The 14,099-nt window shown below is 37.5% G+C and overlaps 1 protein-coding gene across 3 annotated transcripts in view; it reads left to right on the top strand.

Moving 5' to 3' along the window:
* The window catches only part of LOC107654837 (arf-GAP with SH3 domain, ANK repeat and PH domain-containing protein 2-like), a 32,893-nt gene that overhangs the window by 4,334 nt on the left and 14,460 nt on the right, over positions 1-14,099 (top strand). For 2 of the 3 annotated variants that reach the window (XM_016442094.1, XM_016442095.1), the window contains exons 2-8: positions 2,364-2,436; positions 6,973-7,118; positions 9,043-9,117; positions 9,614-9,663; positions 9,828-9,951; positions 11,084-11,169; positions 11,449-11,524. In XM_016442094.1, the coding sequence (XP_016297580.1) occupies positions 2,364-2,436; positions 6,973-7,118; positions 9,043-9,117; positions 9,614-9,663; positions 9,828-9,951; positions 11,084-11,169; positions 11,449-11,524 (630 nt within the window). The remainder of the gene's footprint in view (positions 1-2,363; positions 2,437-6,972; positions 7,119-9,042; positions 9,118-9,613; positions 9,664-9,827; positions 9,952-11,083; positions 11,170-11,448; positions 11,525-14,099) is intronic. The other variant, XM_016442096.1, reaches the window with a different exon arrangement.

Consider the following 14,099-nt stretch of genomic DNA (forward strand, 5'->3'; position numbering starts at 1 on the left):
GCCGATCCGGTGATCCACAGCGCAAATTTGTTGTATTTCCTCAGCGACCAGCACGGATCAGCTCTAGGCATGACGAAGCGGATATCGTCCTCTTTTGGAAGACCAAACAAAGTAGTTTCGCTTTCACAACGAAGCACACAGCGTCTTCAGGACATGGCGGCGGCAACAGTACTACAGCGAGAATAAAAGTTACACCTTCTTTCTTTGCGTGAACATTTGGGCGGCGTTATGCAAATCTTCCCACAGAGCGACGTAGGTATGTTGGGGCGTGTTAGAACGAGCCGTTTTAGGTAGGTGTGGCTGACTCTTAACTTTTATAAAGAATATCTCTTTGGATTTGAGACTTTAGTCTTTGCAACTTTACAGATCTTCTTTATGCACCAAGAGCTTGTAACACTCCAAAGAGAAAGGAAAAATTGAAATCGCATCATATGACCTCTTTAAATTCCCCCAAACCCACTCTTCTGAAGTCTTAGATATAATGGCGATGAAACTTTTTGAGATAATTTTTATCGTGAGACGACCACAAACACACTCAATAGGGCATTTTCAAGTGTGTTTATAATGTTCTTGAAATCCATATCTTCTTTTTGGCTGGCACTAGGTGTTTGTACATGGGAAGTGCCCTTTGATGAAGTGGTTTGTCCTCCATCTGTTTCAACGTTGATGTAAGAACTCTTGATAAGAGATTTGGCAAAAACCCTAAGGTCGAAGCACTGCTCAGGTTTTTCCTCATACCAGGAAAAACTGGAAAATGAAACTATTTCCCTAGTAAACTGGGAAAAATAACACAAGGAAGTAAAAAGCATATAGTAGGACATAATATGTTTCTTTGGAAGAACCTGCATGGCCAAACATGTCTGGATGTGTTTTCATTTTTTAAAAAGTACATTGAGGAAATATTCTGATACTGATGTAAATAAGAGGTCATGTGTGTGCCATTTGTCTGTCTGTGTGTAAAAACATTAACCTGTCTGGTGTAGTGTTGTCACGGTACCAAAATTTCAGTATTCGGTACCAATACCAGTGAAAATCCACGGTTCTCGGTACCAATTTCGGTACCAAAGCAAAACACAAAAACATGCTAATTGAACAACATTTTTATTAATAACGTTAAACAAAAATTAAATGTACAAAACCAATGCCATTCTTTATACTTATTTAAAATTGTTTCAAGTTTTTCCACAAGTAATAAAAGTATGAAAAAAGTAAACAAGTTTCACCCAGAACTTTAGTCATAGTTCTGCTGCCACTGAAGAAGAGGTTGCCAGGTTTTCACAACAAAACCCGCCAATCGCGTTTTGAGGGGGTCCCCGTTAAAAATCGAGTTCCGGGGATAAAATAGCGTGTTTTGGCGGGGTTCCCCTGGTAAAATTCGCATTCCAGGGTCTAAATATCACGTTAATGGGGTCGTTTTTCAACCCGCGGACATGAAAAACAACCCGCGGCAACAGTGTTAAAGCAGCCCAATTCCGTGGGAAAACCGCGAACTTGGCAACACTTGAAGAAGATAGCTTTCTGATAGCGCATCAAGAACCGGGTTGACCGGGTACTCGGTACCACCGGTACTTAAAAAAACCTGGTACCGTAACGTTTTCATTTTTTTAGTACTGACTTGGTACCGAAATACCGGGTCTTTTGACAACACTAGTCTGGTGTTTAGCATGTTAGATTCTGAGTTATACATCACTGGATCCTATAAGTCCATGTGTCTGGGATGTTGCCCAAAAAGTTACAGACAGAAACAAAACAGAACAGAACCAAAGAAAGTTTGTCTTGACACTGATTTATTAAGCATTGATCAGACTAAACAATCTCTGGCAGCCAGCAGCCGGCGTACATCAGTGTGTTGTAAGGGCACAGATTCAAGGTGGTTTAAAACCCTTCATTATGATATTCACATTCAGGTTTCATATTTACATTCTGAACAAACACTTTCTGACCAAAGAGGTTAAACAAACTGATGTGATCCGATCCTAATAAACCATAACATTAGATAAACCACTGATATTTGAACTAATGTTAGATTCCCACGGAGATGTGTCTCTTTCTGTCTACCACACTAATTCTTTACTGTAAATAGTCTCTGTTCTGAATTATTAAGAGTTGTCATTGTCTTTCGTAAGGCTTGATTCACCTGTGCTTACCCGTTCTGACATCATCGCGGCGGCCTGACGTGATAGAAAGACTGCTTGACAACTATTGTGATATTTGTTCGGTAAAAACAGTCAAGCGTTGCCACGCAACCAGTTAAACATGTTTGTGTGAATGATTACATGAAGTTGAAGAGTGTAGTTGATGTTGATGATAGTAATGAATTTCTGTTCTAATGTTTTTCTCATTTCTCTGTTGTCTTGCCCCAGTCTCTAGAGCAGGACCAGATGTCCCTACAGAGGATGAAGAAAATTGTAAAAGCCATCCACATCTCTGGACTCAGTGAGTGCAGTCTTATTTTGTGGAACTTTGTATTCCTTTTGTTTGCTTGTTTGTTGAATTTTTTCATCTAGTACAGTGCTTCTTAACCTTTTCCAAGGCTTCTTAACTCCAAGGCTTTTCGTTGTCCACAGCAATATGTGGAGGCCCAACACTCCTAGTTTCTATAAATTAAATCGCAGGATTCCAGACATTTTAAGAGCTGAATGTTCTTCTGGGATCCCACCTGTTTGAATGAAGATTATAAAAGATAATCATTTTTAAGAATATTTTTTAAACACAATTTCTATCCCATTGAAATATGTTTGCAAAACTACAAAAAGGTGTTTATTCAGTGTTAAAAGATTTTATTAATTTACCTGACTTTTTCAGGTCTAGAAATCACACTTTTAAAATTAGGCTATCACATACTCCCCTGTGGGATACCTGGCCCTTCAAAAAAAAAACAAAAAAAAGTTGTTGAGTGAGTCAATTTAAAAAGAAATATGATTTTCTTTACTTGTCTTAGGTGATTTTAATGCTTGTTTTGTCATATTTTAAATAATTTTAAGTCATCTTGAGGCACTCTTGGAAGTTTGCTGAAGCCTCTCAGTGGGCCCCGGCCCCTGGTTGAAAACCACTGGTCTAGTACATAAGCAAAAATATGTATTTTCTGGGAGTTTTGGGTAATATGAAGTGGGTTTTTAGAGATTTTCAGGAAGTCTGGTTTACTATCACTTAGTATTCAAACCTCAGACAGACTGTTACATCAGAGTCAGCTTGTAATGCCATGAAGATGCTTAATTAAATAACAATAGTTGCTAAAGTGAAAGAGTAAGATTTGTGGAAAAAAGTCTTCCAAAAACACATTTCCTAAAATAATTACAGTGAGGTCATTCTTAGTTTCTCTCTCTCGCTCTCTCTGTCACACAAATGAAGGATGACAGAAATTGGGGCCCAGACTTGCACTGACATCACAACCACTAATCTCTCAAATAAAGAGCAGATCGTGTGTTTTCCTGTTTTTGACACAGAGTCAGAGTGTAGAAAATAAAAACCACTGAAACTTGCTTCACTGTTTTATTTAACCTCACAGTTCTCCTAAGGTCTCCAAATGACCCTACGCTGAGTAAAAATACATACAGTTTCAGTGCCTTATTCTGTCCATCCTGCACAACGCACATGACCACTGGTTACACCTCTGTAAGCAGTTTGGATGCATGTGCACTGAAACTTTATCACATGATCAAATTTGTAGTTTTTTTTTTTAACCATCAGCTTCTTTACTGTACTGAAACATCAGGGGGATATCTGTGTGTTTACATCTGCTCCTCCTCTCCGAAATGAGAAATTGCCCCACAGACCTGGCCAGTACACTATTTATAATGTTTTGTTGTGCTTACAAAAGTCCTGACTGGAATGATCATGGTTTCTGGGAATTGTGTCTCAGATCTGCCTGCTTCTCATTTCTGAGGGCGCATGCCCCATTTCTCAATTCTGTGAGTCACAGTTCAGTTAAAAGCAAAGGAGACCCCACGCTTTATCATCTCCCCCCTCGTCGTCACTCACTCTCTTTCTCTCTCTTTCTTTTAACTGAAATCAGATGTCTCATTCCGGTAACACTACTATTGTGGGGCCTCAATTTTCTGCCCCTGTGTGTTTGTGGTGGAGCTAAACTTGGTTTAGGAGTGAGACCAGACCTGAACCCGATAAAATCACCACCGTTTCTGATTCACCCCATCCTTCTCACTGTGCCGGGATATAGTTGTTTGTGTGCGAGAAGCTGTTTTGTAGCTGATTCACAGCTAGTGCATTTATCGGTTCTGTGCAGCATCAAGCAGGTTTATTAGTCTTTAGAGCTTTTGCTCTTACTCTTTTACTGTTTACTCATCCTGGTTAGAAACCTGTTTTTTTGGGTCAATATACTGTATATAGATAGAAATGTCGTTTTGTTGGTTTGTTAGTGGTTAGCCATTACTATTAGTATTTTTCGTACTTTCTGTTACAGATGTGAACAAAAAGTCATTTTGGAGTGAAATTCATGGCTCACTGTTGGTGCTGTGAACATGAATGATGCCCCAAATCCACGTTGTTATAATTTATAATTTTATTTATTTTATTTTTATTTTCAATTCATCTAATCTGTTTAGTTTAGTAGTTTTTTTTTTTATAGAATTTTAAATTTCTATATATTTTTTTTATTTTATTTCTAGTAATTTAGACCTGCCAAAGTTTATGCACTAATTGCTATCATTTAAAAATGGCCTAGTCTAGTGTTATTGCTATCAAGTGGCATTTTCCCTTTATTCAGGTGGGTTGTTAAGGTTTTGAGTTTTATAATATGCCATTGAAAACTAAAATTTATTTGTGGACTTTATATTTTAGTTTAGTTAATGTTGAGTCATGAAAATATATGTTAGTTTTAGTTTTAAGTTATGTATGTATTTTCACCTGTTGGGTAATAAAAACTAATCTTCAATGAGGGATGAATGATTTTTATGAATGAATTCACTTCAAAGATGATAGGAGACTATCTGAAGGTTATTTAGAGAGCTGTATATTTAGTCTATATTGTCTGTCTGTAATCTAACAGTGTCACAGTGTAAAACAGCTGTTGACCGTGGACTAAATGTTGCTTAAAACATGCAATCACAGATGTGGCAGGCGCTTTAAAGTGTTGATCTAGGGGTCAATTTTCAAAAAATTCAGGAACAGGATCTGCTTCAAGGTTCATTTGAGCTTCACCTACCATCTCTGGAACAGATCAAGGTCTCAAACATGTCAAAAAATTAATTAACAATGCAAATTAAAATTGTGTGTCTGAAAGTGCTCACAGATGCCTGTTGAGAGAATAAAACCGTTTCCAGATCAGGTCCTTAGAGTGCTTGGTGCCTGCGAGTGAAGTGCAGTGTTGTTTGAGCTGGACTGACTCACTGGAAAAACACTGTTGATTGAAGTCCACAGAAGAGGAAGTTTCAGCTAGATATTTGATTAACCATCTCCAGAAAAAAATCCCCAATCTCCCTTATTATTGTACTTTTTCTGAAAGTGATGCTAAACTCATCTCGTTGTTTCTCCTGTCTTGAAAAACAGAACTCATCCCAAAACCAGATAATGCAAGTTTATTTATTAAGGAAATGATCTTACATTCCCATACTCTTTAGAGTCTAGACTGATATCCTGATGTAGATATCAATATGCTGACTTGAGGATTTCTCCTGTTTATTTTTTTAAAAGTTATTCAGGTTAAATGGGTTTAGGACACAATGCATGTGATATACCAAAGTAGGATGTGTTCCTTGATCAACGTCATTTGTTTTTCCTGGAACGGTTTCTTGATCAACCAATCAAAGCCCTAACCCAACCCTTAGAATGACAGGGCATTGATCACTTGATAGAAATGTTGTTTATGCAACGACGGAGGATTTCAATACAGGAAAATATGTACATATTTAGCTATAGCACAGTATGCTACTTCCAGGGACGTTCCCTTGGAAAGTCCAGCATGTGCTCCCACAAATACTTGTGATCATCATAAGTGAGGATGGTTTGGCTTTGATTAGGCTCTTATCTAAGTGTACCTGTTTATTTTATATCTGAGGAGCTGAGAGCTCTTTGATCTGTAGTGCAGTCTGAGCCTGTGGTGTTTTTAGTCTTCTTGCCAGGAGCTCACTGTGCTTCAGCTTGTATCATTTTCACTGTATCTTAAAATCCTGTTTTCCTCTATTCATTTGATCATGCGGTGAGGTTTGCAAGGTCACACGGTTTCAGAAGATGGATAAAGGCCATCACGTTTAAAAATTACAGCTGTACCATAAAAAATTAGTGTTTTAAAGAAATCTTAAGTCTATCTATTTTCTTAATACTCTATTGTCCACTGCTGTTTAAGAGTTTGGTGTAAGATGTTTTTTTTTTTTTTTTAAATAAATGAATATTCAGCAAGAATGCATTAAATTGATAAAGTCATAGTAAAGACATTTATAATGTTAGAAAAGATTTCTATTTCAAAAAAATCCTTTTGAATTTTGTTCATCAAAGTACTTTGTTCACCAAAGTGTCCATCAAGGTATTCACAGTTTCCACAAAAATATTAAGCAGCACAGCTGTTTTCAACTTTGATAATAATAAGAAATGTTCCTGGTGCACCAAATCAGCATATTAGAATGATTTCTAAAGGATCATGTGACACTGAAGAGTAATCACTGATGAAAATTTAGCTTTGCCATTACAGGAATAAACTACATTTCAAAATATATAAAAATAGAAAGCAGTTATTTTAAATGCTGATAATATTTCACAAATATTTCTGAGCAAATGCAGTACATAATTTCAGACTGAACTATAGTGGCTTTCACAATCCTGTCAATTCCTGATGGATAAAATCAAGTCCGACCTACATTTGTTTTTCAATGAATATCCTGTTTCTCATGAAATTGTGTCACATTACGGAAGAAAAGTGGACTGCAAATGCAGTTTTGTATTGATTTCTTATGTCTCCTGTAATCTGCAGAAAGGTCACAGGATTGTCTTGATTTTGATTGTGTGATGTTGTGTTTCCAGATCATGTGGAAAATAAGGAACACTACACAGAGGTTCTGGAGAACCTGGGGAACAGTCATCTGATGCAGGATAATAACGAGATCTCCACAGGCTTCCTGAACCTGGCTGTGTTCACACGAGAGATAACAGCACTCTTCAAAAACCTGGTGAGCAGGACACCATCCTGAAACTACACTTTAAAAGGGACATAATGCTGAATATTTTTTTATCCCATTTAAGGCCCATTCCTTGCAGCCGAGAAAACTGATATATTGTAGTCAAGTGTTCAAGTGTTAGTTTCTCGTGTCAGTCCAAAATCTACTGACAGCTTTTCTGTTTTCAGATATTTTTGAGGGAATTTTAAGTCAATAGCGAAATAAGAATTTTCGCGGACTTCATATTTGCTGTCATTATAAATCACTATAACATCACTCTGCTCTCTAAATATCAACACTGGCCATTAAAAAGCACATATCTGTTTACCACAAATTTAGCTTCCAGGTGCAGCATAAAATTCAGTGAAGCGTAAATGTTAATTACCTGTATAATTCAAGGCCAACATGAATATTTTTCCACCTTTGAGAGGAAACTTTTTAAGTACTGTCTGACCTGCCAGTATTATTACTCAAAAAGCTTTGGGTGTGTACCTGTGTGGCTTGTCTTCTGGATATATTTCTGAATAAGAAACAGCAGACTTCCAGCTGTACAATTTACACAGGGGACTGGGATAGGTAGTTTTGTGTGTGTGTGTGTGTGTCAGTAGGGGTTCAACAGCTGCAGGCGAGGGCCCCTCAAACCACAGCTCCCGGAACCCTCCCACTGATAGTTTCCATGGTGATGGTAATTTATACCAGACCTGAGAGCATGAGTGGATAGCATCTGACCACTGAGCTGTCAATCAAACAATCACCAGGGACAGGAACCTCAGCCTAAAAAATACAACAGAAACTCTGCTAAGAAAATAAACTCAGTTTGATTTAGCGTCCTTATGTGGAGGCTAAACTTTCCCTCAGAATCAAGCCCATTTTTCCTGTTCATGAAGACTTACAGTGGGTACGGAAAGTATTCAGACCCCCTTCAATTTTTCACTCTTTGTTATATTGCAGCCATTTGCTAAAATCATTTAAGTTAATTTTTTTTCCTCATTAATGTACACACAGCACCCCATATTGACAGAAAAACACAGAATTGTTGACATTTTTGCAGATTTATTAAAAAAGAAAAACTGAAATATCACATGGTCCTAAGTATTCAGTCATAACATCCATTTTGCAAGGTTATAAATCCATATCCAGCACCATTATGAGATGACTCCCATGATTACTTTTAATTTACACTCATGTGTTTAGCACAATATGTATTTAATATTTAGTGTGAAAGAGTTCACTTGGGTTTGAGTGTCTTTTTACTTTTTTAGTGGTCAAGCAAGGTGTTTTTATCATTCATTACCTCCAGTGCTGTCTCTATACAGCACAGTGGCTGATATAATGCCTATATATATATATATATATATATATATATATATATATATACACATACACTATATATACACTTCTTCATATATATACTTCAATATCAATTACTGAAATAAAAACGATAATTAAAAAAAAATTAACAATGCTGTCAGTAGATTTAAAACTGACATTTAAAGGGGAAACTAAAAGTCCGAAAGGCTGTCCATTGTTTGAAATGAATCTGTCTGATTCGTCTTTCATCCTGGAGTGGGTTTGTCCTCGCACATTCTTTCCTAAGGAAGATTTATACTTGCTCAGCACTTTTATGCACTTGGCTGAGGAGAAATCCCAAACAGAGTTTTACCTTTTGCATTTTAACATGCAGATTTATGGTTTGCAAGCATTTGTACATTCAGACTAGACTAGGAAGGGTTGTGCCTTGCCAGGCAAATGTGAGCGCTCACTTTGAAAAGTGAGTTAGAGTTAACATTAACATTTGCACATGTTCTGGCTGACTTTCAGATGTTGTTTTTAGTTTCTTTCTGGTTTCTTTATCTGTTACATTATTTCGTCATACCTGTTTGTTCTCGAGTGTGTGTCTGCCTGAATGTATGTGTACTTTCTGATGGTTCTTTAGGTGAAAAACCTGAACAACATAATTTCTTTCCCTCTGGAGAACGTGCTAAAGACTGAGTTGAGAGACAGCAGGCTGGTGAGTGAGACAGATACCTGCTGCGTCACACTGTGTCATCATACTGGACTAAAACCCCAACTGAATTGATAGTTGAAATCAAATAAAGAGACTTATAAAGGCCATGAAGTTAAATTCATTCCTTTAAAGAGTCAACAGTGCATCATGCTGTTTTGTAACAAGGTTTGGCATGTAGCTTGTTTGGGGTTATTGTGTTTTCTAATGTCAGAAACGCAATAGCTGCACCACACCTTTCTTTATGAGTTTAACCGGTATGAGGAGTGGAGACATAGTGCAGGACTCGGAGATCAAGTTTTGATACACACCCTGATATTATTACTTGCACAATATTAATTGTCCACAATAAAGATGGCCTTTATTGCATCACACTTTTAAGGCAACACGGTGTAAACTCTTTTATGTGTGTATGTGTGTGTGTGTATATATATATAGATTATATATATATATATATATATATATATAATTCTTTATTCTTATATTGTATTTTCTCTCTCAGGAGCTGAAAAAACTGATGGAGAAAAGCTGGAAGGATTATGATGCTAAAATGTAAGTTTCAGAGTCAAATTGTTCTCCTGGTACACAACTTCCTATAACATTTAATACAAGACCACCACTTGGCTTGTCTAAAAGACAAGTCCACAAGCTAAACTAGTGTTTCATTATGTTCTTTTCTCTTTTTCTTCATTCATTTTTTTACTTCGGCTTTTCAGAGGCAAGCTGGAGAAAGAAAGGAGGGAGAAACAGAAACAGCATGGAATGATCCGGTTGGAATCAACAGACACAGTGGAGGACATGGAAAGAGAAAGAAGGAACTTCCAGCTGCAGATGTGTGAGGTATAAGAGGCCGTACGAGGGCAGCCGGTTAACAGACTATGAAACGTGTGCAAAATTATCCTGACCAAGACCGCATTGTGTGAGCGTCTCAATAAGTGCGGTTAGTGCAGCTGAATGTGTATGTGTGTCTTAGAAAGTCATTCCTGGGTTACCTCAGATTGTTAACCTCTCTGTGGTGTTAAACATGTTCTTTGTAAATTCAATAAGTGTGTGGCGGTGTGTGAAGTCACCTGAAACCAAAAAGCTTTGGGGTGTTTTTGAGAGATGCACTCTTGTTTGAGGCCACATTGTGTTCATTTGTGGTTATTGATGACCTCACTCCACATGTCTGAGGCGATATGTCCAAGTTCCATATACTGTGTGCGTGGCAGTTAGCAGGACCGGGGAAATTTGGGCTACGCCATTTGAACCCAGCTGTGGTAATAGAAAGAATAAGGAAAGAAGGAGTGAAGTGGAGGAATAATGAAAGAGAGGGGGTTTTCAGTGTCCTACAGCACTCCCTTTCTCAGCCGCAGAGCTCCAGATGTTTCCACTTCTCCCTTTTTATAGTGGAGACAAGCGTTATTTCTTCCAAACGTGACTGACCATGTGACCATCATTAACTTTGGAAAGTTCCTGTATCCATATATGTAGATTTTCATGTATTTGAACAGATTGCTTAGATACAGAATATTCAGAAGCTTAAGCAGCATTTGATCTCCAGTGGCTTCTTTCACCTTTTTTAATCTCCATAAAGTCATTTACTCATGCTCATGTATGCCAACTTTTAGAAAATTAGATGATTTAGTCTCACTAGATAATTTAGTTTCTGTTTTCAGTTCATAAAGCTGGAATACACTGGAAGAAAAGCTAAAAAAAAATTGGAGTCTGTTTGAATCATACACTACACGATTATCTGTGAAATCCGACAGCCCAAAGTCTGCAGATTGGTTTTGGCAACTAGCATTGTCTCCTCCAGACTCCAAATCGTAAAAAAAAGTTGTATAGTGCATTTCACCCTTTAATTCATGTTTGCGCTGGATTCATCTACTTTTGCTTTGTGGTGAGTCACAATGTTGGGACACAGCAGTGGGATTGACCTTTGATTGTTGACGAAATAACGACTATTTCTGTCTCTCTCTGCTTTTGACAGTATTTACTGAAGATTCAGGAGCTGAAAGTTCGACAAGGTCCAGATCTACTGCAGAGCCTGATCAAGTACTTTCAAGCCCAACTTAAGTACGTCTAAAAGCACCATCTTCCTTTTCAGATGCAGTCCAAAACTTGGCTAAATTGGCTTTTCACATTACACTTATGTCTGGGTTAAAGCCCCTTATAAGACTGGCTTCAGCATATGAATCTCAAATGAATTTGAATAACTGTACAGTGAAGATTTAATCCTGCTAATCATTCAACAACTGTCTGTCTGTAATGACTGAATCTCTGTGGCTTTGTGGGTGTGTGTATTGATATCGTTGACATTTGAGATGGCTAAACACTGCTATTGTGTGTTCTCAGTTTTTTCCAGGATGGACTGAAGGCCGCAGAGAATCTGGGTCCATTTGTGGAGAAGTTAGCAGCCTCTGTACATACGGTAATAGACTTGTCAAACCCAGTATCTGTGTAGACAGTGTAACGTATATATGTCCTGTGTTCAGAGTCTCCACACTTGACAGAGTGTTACATAAATATCTTAAAATGTATTTTAAAATGTTCATAAATTTCATACATTTTTGCTGTGGATCTTAAAGGGCAGTTCTAACTGGATGGTTTGTTTTCTTAGAGAGGTGATGAGCAGACATAATGGCTTATCTTTGTTTTTTTCACTGTAATGCAGAAAGTCAGACCATATGCGCAGACACATACACACCTTCAATGTTTTGAAACTATCTTGCTTCTCATGTTAGTCATGACCTGGCGTAGTCGTAACATTATGAAATAAGATTCTTTAAATTCCATTCGAGAAAGATTTTCATTGACACTTTATCATCAATTTTACATGTCTAATCTGGCTGAAACAGTTTGTTTGAAAGACTTTGTAACATTCATGAATTTCTACTGAATATTTTTTTTTGTTAGCACGCACATTAGCTTTGTTAAAAATCTAGTAAGCAGCCTACCTTGACAGCATTTTAATACATAATAGACAGCTTCAAAAAGTATTCCTCTTTTAAATAATGTTATTGCATATATCATTTGCAGAGAAAGCTATCCCAAAATGCATTTCAACAAGCTTAATGAAATAATAAAATACTCAAGATGGTGGATGAGTACTGAAAAATATGAATAAAACGGTTTTATATGTTGCAAATGTGTGCTAGGTATTTTTAGGCAAATTAAAGTGTACACTAGCTTAGCAAAATGTGAACAACAAGCTATGTTGCTCGCATGAGTATTCCTTTGCACTGTACAGAGGGATGACACACAGAGTTGTAAAAGTCAGTCACTTGTGTGGTTTCATGACGGTTAAGATACTCCCTTCGGCAAGGAAACTTTTGTTTTGGACAATCCAACGCTCTCCATTGACTGTCTATTGCGGGAAGCTGCCTCCTTGTCATCTCTGACTTATAACAAAAAACAGAGCAATGCCTAAAAGCTGCTATGTGACAAGGTGTACAGTAAACAAGCTAAAAACCCAGAACTACGTTTTTGTAAGCTGTCGACCCAAAAAAACGAGCGTTTAGGACACAAATAGTTGTAGATGTCGGGGTATTTCACGTTGGGCCATTCAGTTGGATCATTTCTCAAACAAAAGGAAGGTTAGGAAAAGGGGCACTGACATAGACCAATAAAATTTAGTTTCTTAATATAGCTCCTCCCCTCAGATTCACATTGGGTGGTGAAATAATCCTTTGACATGGTTAAAAATAATGAATGGTCTTGTCGTCGATTACGTTTCCCTCCAGTGGGTGCGGTTCTCAGAGTAATATGACACGTAGCAATCTACTTTTGTGTCCTAAACGCTATTTGTTTTTGGGTCGACAGTTTATAAAATCTGGCTTTTTTAGCTTGTTTACTGTATACCTTGTCACATAACAGCTTTTAGGCATTGCTCTGTTTTTTGTTATAAGTCAGAAATGACAAGGAGGCAGCTTCCCGCAATAGAAAGTCAATGGAGAGCGTTGGATTTTTTTCCCCCCTGGTGGGCGTGGTCTTCAGATTATGACACGTTGCACTCTGTCTCTATAGAGCTGCACCATTACAGCTCGGACCTGCTAAAAACATCTGTTTTGGTTCTGATTATCATGTTTATCGTGCTAAAATCATGCGTTTTAAACCATATGAGTTTAAACTTCTGATAAATGGTTTTCTGAGAGCACACATCCGAAGCACACGGTAGTGATGGGAAGTTCGGATCATTTTACAGACTCGGATCTTTGAGTCTCGTTCAGCAAAATGAACGAATCTTTTTTTGGGTCATTTCATTCATTTTAGCAAAATGTAATTAAAATGTTACGTGTTACTTCCCTAACGCATCTACTTACGCAAACATTGATCACACTACAAACAAGACAAAACTATAATGCTATAAGAAACAGAAAATATTAATTCATTGTTTACCTGGCTCTTTAGTCGATGCTAGCTCACCTCACCTCTTATCTGACAAGTCTTCGGGTTTGAGTCGTTTGTTCATCACGTGTGACAGCCCCATAAGCAATGCAGTCTGAGCCGGAAAGAGAATTGATTAGTTCATCTCTCGAGTCTTCGGTTTTGAGGCATTCGTTCATCACGTGACAGCCCCATAAGCTTAACCAATGCAATCTGAGCCGGAAAGAGAATTGATTAGTTCATCTTTCTAGTCTCAAATTGTATTTCAAATTTCTTTCTTACAATTTATAAATGTGTGAATTTCTGTCATGATGGTTCTTTTCCTGTGGTTAAAGTAATAAAGAGTTGGTTATGCTTTAAATTTTGTCCATATGATGGTGAAATCACTTTGAAAAAGCAGAGATGCTTGTTTAGTTTTTTTTGCATTAGTTAAGCTTATGGGGGTGTTTCGTGATGAACGAACGACTCGAAAAACCCGAAGACTCAAAAGGTGAACTAATCAATTCTCTTTCCGGCTCAGACTGCATTGGTTAAGCTTATGGGGCTGTCACATGATGAACGAACGACTCAAACCCGAAGACTCAAAACAGGTTAACTAATTCCAGTACAGAACCCATAGG

Source organism: Sinocyclocheilus anshuiensis, unplaced genomic scaffold, assembly GCF_001515605.1.
Source record: "Sinocyclocheilus anshuiensis isolate Anshui unplaced genomic scaffold, SAMN03320099.WGS_v1.1 scaffold335, whole genome shotgun sequence".
Classification (NCBI taxonomy): domain Eukaryota; kingdom Metazoa; phylum Chordata; class Actinopteri; order Cypriniformes; family Cyprinidae; genus Sinocyclocheilus; species Sinocyclocheilus anshuiensis.